Genomic DNA, 14,599 nt, shown 5'->3' with positions numbered 1-14,599 from the left:
TTTTCATTTACAAAATCAGTTTTAAAATTAATTTAAGTTCTTCGAGGCCCCAAATGAGAAAGGTGTTACATAAATACATCCCTACTATTGCCAAAATGAATTTCCACATTACAATTAAAAACTATAAATTCATATAGTTTATTACAGATCATCTTAAAGATTGTTTTACCAGTAAATTTGGGCAGGAAATTAGAATTTTATCCCCAATCCTACCTTTTAAGGTTTCCATTATGAATTTTTTGAGGTAATACATATATTTGGCATCATCTCTCTTGGTGGTCCCTGAAACAAACCAGCCATTTTCCACAATAAATATTTGGGGGTGGTTATATTCAAGGTCAATCCAGGACAGCAGTTGCCTCAGGCTGGGAGATTCCAATTGGCGGAATTTCATGTGAGGGTCCAATAGTTGAAAACTCAAGGTTGGTCCAAAGGAAAGAGCAAAAAAGTCAGCTGTTCCCCTTATGAACTTTTTCTCAGATTCAGTAAAAACAGGCAGGAGAGATGACAGATTATTCTTCATGCTCTCAGGATAGTCGCCATCAATAAATATGGGTTTGGCAAACCAGCCCAGGACAAAGTCAAGAGATTTCTGACATTCTTTGATGCTGTGGTCCGTCATTCTTCGAGGGTTGATCCAGTGGGAACTTAAGGCAATGGACACCTGACCCCCCTGAGTTGGACGGAAAGAAGTGTTGTAGAGATGCCAGATTTTGGCATGAGCCTATAAAGAGAAAAAGCGTGGTGAATTTACTTCTGATTGTGAGGAGAAATATAATACATATTTGAATTCCCAACCCTAGTTGTATCTGTTTCTCATCAAACCTAATCTAATGACTAACCCCACAATGTAAAAGTCACCTGGAACCAATAAATTATTTCAGAGGTAGGTCAGCCCCTAGTGAGCTGCTACCATGACTCGAATTATTTCCATTGTTTTTCAGCAGCCAGTAGAAAACTGAATTTCTGGCATTGAATGTGTAGTAATTAGTCATACTTTGGAAAATTAATGAAATAAGAATTTACTATAATATCTTACTACTTAATTGACTTTGGATTATGCACTTTTTAATTAATAGGCTTCTTGAAAAGAACCAAACCCAAATCTGTGATCATACCAAGAATTTCTAAACAGGATTATATTTCTTTATCCTAAGAGACTGGGAGTTTCCAAGTTGTTGGAGTCAATTTAATATTTTGTATTCATTTCTCATAGTTAACATTCTAACACATGTTCACACAATCTTTGTTCTTTCCTAAAAAGAATTAGTGCTATAACTTAAAAGGCCCATTCCACTACCATGTTTCCCTGAAAATAAGATCTAGCTGGACAATCATCTCTAATGAATCTTTTGGAGCGAAAATTAATATAAAACCAGGTATTGTATCATATTATAGTATAGTATAGTATATATTATATTATGCCCGGTCTTATAGTAAAATAAGACCAGGTCTTATATTAATTTTTGCTCCAAAAGATGCATTAGAGCTGATTGTCTGGCTAGGTCTTATTTTCAGGGAAACATGGTAACTAACGTTGGCCCACCCTCCAAAACTTTGGGGCGGTGCTGGCTTCCTGCAGGACCCAGGGTTCAAGGTACAAGCCAAGAGCAGAAAAAACACCTAAAGACAGATTTGATGACATCAGAAGCCCAGAATTTCCTGCAGCACTGAATGGGCTGTTTCCATAAAAGCAACTTTATATCCCCATAAAATCTTACTGATTTCTATGGATGGATCTTGAGAGTATGATGCTAAGCGAAATAAGTCAGACAGAAAAAGCAGAGAACCATATGATTTCACTGATATGTGGTATATGAACCAAAAACAACAAAAGAACACAACAAACAAATGAGAAAGAAAAACTCATAGACACAGACAATAGTTTAGTGGTTACCAGAGGGTAAGGGGGTGGGGGGAGGGAGATGAGGGTAAGGGGGATCAAATATATGGTGATGGAAGGAGAACTGACTCTGGGTGGTGAACACACAATGGGATTTATAAATGATGTAATACAGAATTGTACACCTGAAATCTATGTAATTTTACTAACAATTGTCACCTCAATAAATTTTTAAAAATCTTACTGATTTCTAATATCTTATTTTCATTTGTTTCCTTTATGTTTACAAAGAATAATGAGGATGATAGTTTTTACTCCCTTACTTGAATTAGGTTTCTCTTTACTTTTGAATTCCTTGATTGACTCTATTTTTCTAAAAATACAAATGCTGTTTATTGCCTTTTTCTCCCCTAATATATAATACATATATATACCTCTTTAAAAACTCCATCCTAATTCTGTTTGACTCATCTCCAAAATGATCATGGCAATTTTCATTCCAATCCCTGAGCCTGAAGAAGCTCTTTCACTCAGTATGCCGAATATCCTCTTCATTTTTTCCTAAATATTCTTCTTGTGGTTCATTTTAGTGCAGGGTACAAGAATGGCCTCATCACGATTCTTATGAGTTCAGCCAAACATTTCGATGGAATAGAATTAGTTTCTTAGGAAATACCTATTATGTTTCATTTTACTGAATGTATTTTTCTCATGATCTGGAGCAATTATCTATATGTTAAGAAGGAAATGGAGAATAAAATATTTATCTGAAGAATAGTGATATTTGCCCACGTGATTCAAAAACCGGGATTAAAACACGCTACTCTGCTGGGTTTCTGATGACTCCCACCCTTCTCTATCTTTCTCTCCTTCGCTACCCTAAATCTTCCCTACCAGCTGACAAGACATCTCATCCTGCCATTTAATAGTCAATCAGAAAAGAAAGGGAGCTGTTCATGCCAGTGCTAAGGAGGCCACCAGGGCACCAATGGAGGCCATGACAGTCATATCCTAAATCTATAGAACAGGTACTGTAACGGGTAGAGTGGGAGAGGCAGGCGGGAGTGGGAGCAACCCAAGAAATTCCTAACCTGGGTCAGCTTTGCGGGTAGCTGAAGGCAGAGTCATAGGATGGAATTGTTTACCAACATGGACCACTCTTCCAGTTTTGAGTACTCTGACTGAGAGGAGGCAGAGCAAGGAAACGAATGATTTGGTCCACATGGAAGTGCACATGTGGTTGTTGAAGTCAGATAAAATTCCTGCTCCATCACTGTTACTTGTGTGCCTTTGACCACATTACTTAACCTGGGCAGATAAGAATAATCTCCCTGCGTCTCTCACAGGGCTGTTATGAGGATTAAAGGAGATAATTTGTGTAAAACACCTAACACAGAGTTTGCGTATGGTAGGGTCTCCATGAACGGTTTATTCCTTCCGTCCTAAGGGATGAGCAGATGGAAAAGGAAGACATTACAGGTGAGGACACAGCCCCCTGCTAAGGAGTTCAGTCCATGTGATGCAGTGATATGACCCGCTGTTTGGATTACCAGAGATGGGTTTGGATCCCAAGTCCTGCATCCATTACTAGTGTGAGCCTCAGTTACTTCTCTGTACAAGTAGGAATAGCATCTATTCTCCTGTAGGCATCTTGTGAATATTAAATGACATGATGCCAGTGAAAGTGTCCATCAAGTTGCTGATAATTTTAGAGAAGTATAAGTTTGCAGCATTAGAAGGTATGACGGCTCATTTTATGTGTCAACTTCACTGAGCTCAGGGAACCACAGGTAGCTGGCAAAACATTTGTCCAGTTTAGCTCAGCGACTCCACGGTGTTGCTGCCTCAGAATCCGTTTTGTTTGGCCAAGCAGCCTGTAGGGACCTGAAAGTGTGCATAGCCCCTCATGCAAGCGCATGCCCTAGAGACAGCCCACGGAATCATAAGCAAGTGTAAGTTCCTGGTATAATTTCCTCAAGAGCCCTGTCATCAACAGTCACCCCTGCCACCCAGCACCTGGATGCCTTATGCACCCTTTAGCTAAGACCCTCATAGGGCTTATCCACATCCTTATTTTGGTTTGACCAATTCAGCCTCAGCCTGGGAAGCCCAAAGCACTCCACCCACAGAAACTAATAAAGGCATGTGTCCCAGGTGCTCTCTTCCTTGCCATCCTCTTGAGGCCTGCCGAGTACTTCCTTTAGAATCTGTGACTAACAAACTTCTCTATTTCAATTTCTCTTGTGGTCTGTTATTAAACTGAGGCTCACCATGCAGCACCCTGTGCTCCATTTAACAAATGTTAATCTAACAAAACCATGGCAACGTTATTTCTGGGTGTGTCTGTAAGGGTGTTTCTGGAAGAGATTTGCATTTGAGTTGGTAGACTAAAGAAGCTCACCCTCCCCAATGTAGGTGTGCGTCATCAAACCAAGGACCTGTACAGAACAAAAAGGTAAAGGAAGGGTGCACTTGCTGTCTGATTGAGTTGGGATAGCCATCTTCTGCAGTCTTTGGGTATTGACACTCCTAGTTTTCAGGCCTTCGAACTCAGACCCCAACTTACTTGTACACCATTGGCTCCCCTGGTCCTTAGGCCGTCCGGTATGGACTACCTTTCCTGGACTTATAACTTGCAGATGGCAGATCATGGAAATTCTCAGTCTCCATAACCATAGGAGCCAATTCCTTATAATTAATCTCTTTCTATATATCCTATTTATTGTATTGGTTCTGTTTCTGTAGAGAACACTAATATGGAAAGCATCTTAGATATCATTTGGTTTAACCACTCGCCCTACTTCAACCTCCCCACTGGATGTTATTTGACTGCTCTCTACAGCAGCCCAAATTGGAGGTCATTGCATGCATGACATCTTCTCCAAGAAGTCCCCTCACCCCCACCCTCACTCCTACCCCGACCTGCCACACAGCTGCATGTCCTTCCTCTGAGCATTCTCTGCATCTTAGGCATACTTCTCTTACATCATTTACTCCAGGTAATGACACCTCTCTCCCCAGCCTTAGCTCCCTGAGAAGCTCCCTTAATCCCTCCTGGCACAAGGAGGCCCCCGTATCTGTTAAACTGAACTGAACTCTGCTTCATCACATCCTCATGAGTTCATTCTATTTTTAGATGGTAGATTTGAATAATCAAACATGATGAAGCAAGGTGTAGGAAGGTCACCATTTAGGATATTGCAACAACTAAGGATGATTAATAGAGGAAGGTTATGTATGATTTTGCATTCTTTCTAATTATCCTGGGTATGTTAATCTTATGATCTGGTTATCTTCAGATTGAAATTTAATAAAGCTATTGACAAAGACTAAGGAAATAATTAAGGGTATGAGCAAGAATATTCATCTAAATACTATTTCTAATAGCTAAATATTGAAAACCAATTGAAATGTCCAATATTCAATAATGTTCGTACCCACATGTGCATGTTTTAATCCATTGTGGTATGACTAAAGAAATACAAGAAACACTACTATTCAGATATTATAAATAACACAGAAGAATGTCTATTAACGTGTAAAATGTGTTCCTAAAATACTAACTGAACAAAAAAAAATCAGGTTACAAAGCAATAGGTAGAACTTAATAGCATTTTATTAAAGAAAAATATGTATATAAAGATCTAGAAGGATTTATAACTTAGGAGGTTTTGTAGCAGGATTGCAGGCGGTATAAGTCTCCTCATTTTGCTTATCTATAATTCTTTCATTTCTTATCAGACACACGTATTGCTTTAGAAGTAAGAAAAACACTTAAAATTCAAAACAGGAAAATAGCTCATAGGAGTTGGAAGGCAGGCTCTGCTTGAACTGTCCATGATGGTTATTTGAAAGCCATGATCTAATTAACCCCTGCCTAACTGTTCTCTAATCTTCCCTACAGTTTCTGCCTCAAATCCTAACTCCTAGGAACATTGAATCCTATGTGCAGTTCTGAGAACCTCTTGGCTTCCATACTTTCATAGGTGCAGCTCTCATGTTTTACCTACTCCCAGTCTCTCCAGCTTCACCCCCTTCAAATCTCAGTTCAGACATCATTGCCTCCAGGAAGTCTTCCCAGAACCTTCCCTCTCACCACCCTTAAATGTCTATTCCATGTGTCTCATTGCTGGTCTCTATCAAAGACCTTAACTATATTATGTTGCATTTATTTATCTAGATTGTAGGTGTTTTGAAGGCATTTGACTAGATGTTTTATTTTTTTATTCTCAAATTCCAGCAAAGTGTCTGGGGCAGAATAAGTATTTAATAAGCAGATATGGAGGAATGAAGACTGGCATTAAGAACCAGATCAAAAAGTCAGAGACAGAGCATCCATTTTTCTGAGCCAGAGCAGTAAAACTCTCATAAGATACCCTGGTTGTATTTTATTTCCGAGACCTTAAAAGAGAACTTTCAGGAACACATCATTAAAATAATAAATTAGAACGAGTCTGACACAATAAGCCTATAAGAATAACACTGTATTGCATCAAAATGCAGTAATGATCCAATTCAATTTGGGGCTTAAGACAGTCTGGTGAATCTTCCTCACTTCCATCCCAGCCTTGATGTGGATTTTAAAATCTAAGGTCTGAAAAATCTAGAAAAAATGGATCTAGTATTTCCTTCTACCACCAGGTAATACCACCAATTTTGGGAAGTCAAGTAAAATATTCTGAACTTCATAGCACCTGTTTTTTGTTTTTTTTGTTTTTTTTCTGGCTAACTTGTCAGCTCCATGTCATTTACTTAGTTGTGTCCTTCCCAGAGCCTGACATAAAGTTCTACACAAATAAAGTATTTAAAAATAGTGAGCAAAGTGAGCTCTGTGTCCATTCCAGCTTTCAGACCTGGATGAGGAAAATGAAGCGTAAGCAATACACAGCAGTGTGACTGAGCTGAGAAGGCAGAGATCAGAGATAAGAACTGCTGAAGAAGCTCAACAACTGGAAGAGAGAAAGGCAGTGCAAAGCAAGGGCCCAAAACCTGCATGGGGATTTCCTGAGGGTTCTTGGCTAAGTATGTACAAGGTGAGACTCCGTGAGGCTTAACAAAGAGCAACCGTAGTCTAAGAGCTGAATACCAAAGGCTGTGCAGGGCTGGGAAACACTGCAATTTAGGATAGCCACCATAGAGTAATACGGTTGAGAACTTCAGACATTCAGTTGAAACCCCAAAAGGCCATACCTGAGGAGTAAGGACAAAACTAAAATAGACCAGCTCTAACAAAGACTAAATTCAAGCCTGGCATGTTTAAAAGAATCCTGTGGTAATTTAACTGCCTGGAAGAACAGAATACCATACCCTTTAAAGGAAGACAATATAAACCAGGTTTCCTATTGTGTGTCATTTATATTGTCCAGGGTATAATAAAAAATTACTAGACATTTGAAAAGAAAGGAAAATGAAAACCTCAATTTTTAAAAACATCAGCAATTTGAGAATCTTCCTCTTTTAACTGGAAAAATAATGTGTTTATAGCAATTGTGACTAATAATATATTTTGATGTATTTCTATGAAAAAAATTTAATTAAAAAAATAAGCGTTCAAAAGAAACAGAAAGCAAAGATAAGATGACAGAAGGATTGTAAAATAGCTTTTACAAATATGTTCAAGGATTTCAAACAAAAGATAGCTATAAAGAGGGAACAAATGAAGACTAACAACAGAAAAAAAGAAACAAAAACACATAAAATTATAGAACTGAAAAGTAAAATATAAAAATAAAATTTTATTGAATGGGATTAACAATATTAATTCTGTATAGACTATAAGATAAGGATAAATAATGTAATCTCTATAGAAACTACAAAAATATATTGAAAGTTATATCTAGAAAGCCAGCAGAATAACAAAAATAAAATACTAAAAAATATTTGATTCAATGAAAATTATGTAAAAAGAAAGAAAAAACTGATAGGACAAATAGAAAACAAAAAGTAAGATGGTAACTATAAACCCAATCATATCAATAGTTAGTCAAATAAAAATGTACTAAATACTCCAAGTAAAAGACAGATTATCAAACTAGATTTTGAAAAAGTAAGCTCCAACTACATTCTGTGTACATGAAACACACTTGAAACATATAAAGTCTCAGAAGATAGAAAGAAAATGAAGGAAAGAGATACATTAGGCATGTGATAAGTATAAAAAGGCTGGCACGAGTATATTAATAATAAAATAGACTTCAAGACAAAAAATGTTACTAGGGATAAATATGGATATTTCTTAATAATAAGAGGGTCAATTCATCAAGAAGACATAATTCTAAATGTAATGATATCAGAGTTTTAAAACATAAAAAGCAAAAATTCACAGAATTTTTAAAAAGTAGACAATTTACAATTAGTGTTGGAGATTTTAACTCCCCTCTTAGTAGCTGACTGAAGAAATAGCAAAAACTAACAAACAAACAAATGAATTAGTAAGTATATAAATTGTCCAAATAATACTATAAACAGCACTACACTAAACAGTACTTTCAAGTTGTACATGAAACGTTTATAAATATAAAGCATATCCTGAAAAACATAAAATAAATTTCAAGAGATTAAATCAGTAATGTAAAACCTTCCAACTAAGAAAAACCTACGGTGAGTGGCCTTAATAGTAAATTATACAAAACAATTAAAGAAGAATTAACACCAATCTGTCTCACACAAAGCTACAGACCAATATCACTTGTGAATATAGATACAAAAAAAAAAAAATTCAGCAAAATACTAACAAAACAAATCCAGCAGCATATTGAAAGGATTATATACCATAATCAAGTAGGATTTATCCCAGGAATGCAAGGATGGTTCAATGTATGAAAATTAATCAATGTAACACTTCACTATAAAGGAAAATTTTCAGTATTTTTTCCTACTATGTGAAGAAAAACTCAGTTCTTCCCTACTTCTTCCCTGTGAATCTCTCTTACTGCTCACACATTTCACTTCTGATATTTCAGATCACCAAATATGTGGAGGTTTTTTCTGTGTCACAATTCTCTGTGACACCAGCTGGGTGTCCTACAATTTAACTCAATCTTGACACTATCTGCTCAAAGAGATCCCACAGGTTAAGGGCTCAGTCCCATAAGACACACACACACACACACACACACACACACACACACACACACACACACGAGATGCCAGTTATAAGCCCAGGCTATCACCTGTGCTTCTAACCAACTGGCTATAGAGCAGAGGTCCCCACAACCCCATCCTCAGGTTCACTTAATTTGCTAGAATAGCTCACAGAACTAAGGGAAACATTTACACTTAACAGTTTAGTTTTTAAATGTGATAAAGGATTCAGATGAATAGTCAGATGAAGAAATACATAGAGTGAGGTCTTAAGCACAGGAGGTGCTGTCCCCATGGAGTTGAGATCTGTCACCCTCCTAGGGTGGATGTGCATGCCAGACTGAAAATGTCCCAAACCCCCTACTCTGGGATTTTATGGAGGCCTCCTCATGTAGGCATGATTAATTATTATTAACTGCATTTCCAGGCTCTCTCCTCTCTCTGGAGAATAAGGAGTGGCGGGTGGAACTGAAAGTTCCAAGCTTTTAATCATGGCTTGGTCTTTCTGGTGACCAACCCCCACCCAGGTGTCATCCAGGAGCCCAAAGTTGCTTCATTAGAACAAAAGATGTTCCTAGTGTTCTTATTACTTAGGAAGTTACAAGTTTTAGGAGTCCTGTGTCAGGGACAAATATTAGAACAAGATATGCTCCTAGTGTTTTTATCATTTATGGAATTACAAAGGTTTTAGGAGCTCTGTGCCAGGAACCAGAGGCAGAACCAATATATATAGTTCATATTATCTCACAATCACATTAATAGAATGAATGGGGAGAAACTGCAGGTGATCATCTCAATTAATGCAGAAAAAGTATTTGACAGAATCCCAAAGTCTTTCATGATGAAAATCCTGAAAAAACTAGGAGTAGAAGGAAACTTTCTTAACATGATTAGGAGCATTTTTGAAAAACCCACAGCTAACGTCATACTCAGAAGTGAAAGACTGAAAGCTTTCCCCCTAAAATCAGAATTAAGACAGGGCTGTTGCTCTTTAGCAATGCTTTGGAAGTTCAGCCAGATCAATTAGGCAAGACAAAAAAAGGACATCCAAGTTGGAAGAGAGGTAAAACTCTCTCTATTTACAGATGACACTATTTTCCATAGGGAAAATGCTAAAGAATACACACACAAAAAAAAAATGATTAGAGCTAATAAATTCACACAAAAATGCAGTATGACTCAAAAATCCACTGTATTTCAATGCAATAGCAATGAGCAATCCAAAAAGGAAATTAAGAAAAGAATCCCATTTATAATAAGTTCAAAAAGAATAAAATACTTAAGGATAAATTTAACCACTCTCACAACTTTCATTTATATTGTACTGGAGGTCCTGGGCAGTGTAGTAAGGCAAATCAAAGAAATGAAAGGCATATTGATTGGAAAGGAAAATAAATAACACTATTATTCATAGAAAATATGATCACCTGTATAGAAATTCTAAGAAATCTAAAAATAAACTATTGGAACTAACAAGTGAATTTAGAATGTTAACAGAATACAATTCAATACAATAATCACTATAATGTGATATTGCCATAAGGATAGACAAATAGGTCAAAAGGAAATAGAAAATTGAAAAGTAAACCCATGGTCAATTGATTTTCAACAACTGCACGAAGGCACTTATAGGGCAAAAGGAAAGCCTTTTCATTAAATGGTCCAGCATTTGGAAAACGTGTGGGGAAAAAATAAACCCAACCTCATACCTTGCATAAAAATTTATTTGAGACAGATCATAGATCCAAATGTAAAAGCTAAAACTGTAAAGCTTGTAAAAGAGAACATAGTGTTTTGATTTTGGGGTAGGAAAAAATTTCTTAGAACACAGAAAGCAGTAATCATAAAAGAAAACATTGATACATTGGACTTCATCAAAATTAAAATGTGCTCTTCAAAAGTTAACAATAGGAAACTACAAAGCACTGAGGAGAAATATTCAAAATGTGTATATCTGACAAAAGGATTATATTCAAAATAAATACAATAATCCTACCAATCAATAATAGAAAAGAAACAACACCCCACCGCAAACAAAAGATTCGAACAGACATTTCACAAGAGCATCTACACCAATGCTCAAAACCCACATCATCAGAGAAATGCTAACGTAAATGACAGTGAGCAGTCGCAGCCACCAAAATGCCTACTTTTAAAGACTGATGACAACGACTGACATGGATGAAAAGCAAATGGAACTTCACACGTTGCTGGTGAGAGTATAAATAGGATCACCATTTTGGAAAACAATTTGGCAGTTTCTCATAAATTAAAAATAGGCCTTCTCTATACTCAGCAATTCCACACACAAGAGAAATGGCAAAGGAAGTCCACAAAAAGACTTGCACAATATCAAGATAAAAATGGACAAGAATGATTTGTTCAAGGATAGCTTTATTCACAATAGTAAAAAATTGTAAACAACACAAATGCCCATCACTGGAGTAATATATAAACATTGTGGTCTGTGTGTCCAATGCAATACTACTCAGCAATAAAAAGAATGAACTAGTGTTTCATGTAACACAATGGATTAACCTCTATAATATTATGTAGAGAAAATGAACCAAGACTCAAAGAGTACATGAATATCATTGCACAATTGCATTTACATGAAGTTCAAAAATTATTGTATGGGGATAGGCTTGTAAGTGGGGGAGCAATCAAGGATAACAGAGAAAGCACAAAGTAAGGGGTTGGTAAAGGAAAGGAATCAAATTCTGTTTAGGTCATGGGTTTGATATCTCAGTGGAGATGCCTGGTCTGCAGCTGAGTATAGGATTTTAAAGTTGCAGAAGACATGGGTGGTATTAATCATTAAAATAGATTTCAGAGGTAACACTGAATGGGTCGTTTTTTTTCCTATCATTCCTTAGATTTAAAAAGAAAAATGAAATGGAATAATTTTTAAAGGATTAATTTAATCCTACAAATAATCTTAATTAAATTGACTGAGACCAATGTTTAAAGGACTGAAACACAGCCCATAAACAGAAAATAATTCAAGCAGCTCATTGGTGTCTACAGCTTACCCAAGAAGAGCCCTCAACATGTTGTTTTAGGTCTAAATTAAAGGTGCACTATTTTGCAAAAGGTCATACACAAATTTCAGACAGCAATTGAGATTTTTTTTCTTTTCTTCTTGGCGTCCTCAAGTTCAAGAACAGTATCACAGTTATATGTCTAAGGACTTTCTTAAAAGTCACTGCTACCCTGTGTTGTTGTTACACAAGTGTTTCAACTTGCCAAATAATCATGTTTGAAGACCAAATTATTCCTCTTATTTCTATCAGCATAGCTTGGTGGATTATAAACTGCAGTTCAGATAAAATTTCCAGCAGCCTCCCACAAAATAACTATCTAATAGAACACATAGATAATTTTCCCAAAATAGCTATGTATAACTTTTATTCACAAAAATAACCAGTACTTTCTATGTGCAGTTCCTTTATACTTGCCAGGGACCTGCTTCTACCATCCAGGCACTAACTTGTGCCAGGGCCTCACATCCACCGTCCCTGACACCTTGTCAGACAAATATATGGAAATATTGTGTTTCCCTGAAGACCTAGCCAGACCATCAGCTCTGATGCATCTTTTGGAGCAAAAATTAATATAAGACCCGATTTATATTATATTACATTATTATATTATATTATATTACATTATATTATAAAGACTCCATCTTATATTAAAATAAGACCGGGTCTTATATTAATTTTTGCTCCAAAAGACGCATTAGAGCTCATGGTCCGGCTAGGTCTTATTTTTGAGGAAACACGGTAGGCAGCCCTTGTGCCTGTTTGCCTTTCCTTTGGTCTTCTTGGCAAATTAAATAAGTGGAATTTTGCTCTTTCCACCATGGGAGGATACAACAAACTGTCAGCCACCTGTAAAGAGCAAGAGGGCTCTCACCAGAATCCGACCATGCCAGCACCCTGATCTTAGACTTGCAGCCTCCAGAACTGTGAAAAATAAATTTATGTTGTTCACAAACCAAAAAAAGAAAAAAAGTAGAATTTTTTTAAATCAAGTACCAAGCTATACAGCCTCCCCCCAAGTTAACAGGAAGGACCAGTATGGTTTTTGCATCAATTTATATCTCATTACTTCCTAGCCCAACCCTTTTGTTGAGCCAGGTCAATTTCTCATGACCCCTCACCCAGCACTATACCTGCCTTGAATGACAACCCATCACCCTGAAACAACACCCTACTTTTCCTCTATTATCTATATCCCTCTCTGCCTTCTGTTTTAGACTTGTCTCTTCCAAGAAGCAGTCCCAAGTTAACTGCACTTACTCTTAGTCTATTTTCCCAGTTGTTCACTAAAAAATGCTCACTTCTTCCAAATTTAGCTCAATTCTCATCTCCCCTATGAAGCCTGATTTGGCTCCCCAGACACATTTAGACATTCCTTTCACAGTGAACTCTGCATATAAGCAGTTGGAGGAGATAGCATGCGTCTTCATATTTCTTCCTAAATTGGTGGCTCTTCACCAAGCTGTCCACTCTTCATCAACAAAACAGTTGGACTGAAGTGACCTGAACATGCAACAACGTGAGCGTATTCATTTATTTATTCTTTTAGGCAAATATTTTTTGAGTAACTACTATGTGCCAGCCATAGTTCTTAGATTAGTTGAAACAATCTAAAAGGCCAACAATAGATATTAGTTGAAAGAACTCAGGAATAAGGGATTAAATAGAAAAAAAATTGTAGCTACACATGATCATCAATCACTTTAATACATTATAGTTAGCTACAGATAAATTGAGCAATATTACCAAATTTATGGAATCATATGCACATATATGAAATAAATATACGTAGGACAGAATTTTTAAGGATTTGTACCAAGAGGATAATAGTTGTCTCCATTGACTGGATTATGGACTTTTTTTTTTTTTATGTTGTTCTGCTCCTCTGATTTTCTGACTTTTATACAATGAGCATGCATTGCTTTTCTAACAATAATAATAATAATAATAATAATAATAATAATAAAAGTAAATGGAATTTTCAAGCTTGGGGAATTTTCTACTTCAAATTATTTACTACATTATTTTTCTAAGCTACTGATGTCTCTTTAGCTATTCTTCATCTTTTGCACAGGGATGGATGACATGGATTATTCCAACTAATTCAGTCCCTCACTATTCAAAAATTATTTACTGATTTATTAATCTCCTATTGTTATACATTTCAGCTGCTCCAAAATTTCTCAAACATAAAAGAACAGTTTTTTACATGTTAATTTATAATTTCTGAAGAAAGTTAGAAATACTTAAAAGACTCCTGGAAAACCAAAAGTGTTAATACAAAAGTCTAGTAACTGGGATTTATTTTGACCAAATGGTCTAGTTAATAAAATTCTCCACCAAAATGTTTTTGACCATATGCAATTCATCAAATCATCTGGAACTCTCAAAAAACAAACAAACAAACAAAAACTGCAAGATCCAGGTATTAAGCCAAACAATTGGGATCTCTTTTCTAGCTTGTACCACATTTAGGGTAGATGGGGTAGGGGTCCAAGAGCCTTTGAAATACTCCAATAGTGGAATTTATCTATTACTTGGGAAGGGCAATGGAGTGTCTACATGGAAATTATGATTAAAGGCACAGATATAAAAAATTTACTCAATGTTGTGAAAATACTGACACCAGCTA

The 14,599-nt window shown here is 36.3% G+C and overlaps 1 protein-coding gene across 3 annotated transcripts in view; it reads right to left on the bottom strand.

Moving 5' to 3' along the window:
* KL (klotho) overlaps window positions 1–14,599 on the bottom strand; it is a 52,951-nt gene that overhangs the window by 10,508 nt on the left and 27,844 nt on the right. For all 3 annotated transcript variants that reach the window (XR_013993230.1, XM_081046625.1, XM_081046626.1), the window contains exon 2: window positions 214–724. Coding sequence is in view for 2 of the 3 variants with exons in the window: in XM_081046625.1 (XP_080902751.1) it covers window positions 214–724 (511 nt within the window). In the remaining variant the exon portion in view is untranslated. The remainder of the gene's footprint in view (window positions 1–213; window positions 725–14,599) is intronic.

The sequence above is a fragment of the Rhinolophus hipposideros genome, assembly GCF_964194185.1.
Source record: "Rhinolophus hipposideros genome assembly, chromosome: 4".
Taxonomy (NCBI): Eukaryota; Metazoa; Chordata; class Mammalia; order Chiroptera; family Rhinolophidae; genus Rhinolophus; species Rhinolophus hipposideros.
This window is presented reverse-complemented; position numbering and strand designations above follow the sequence as displayed.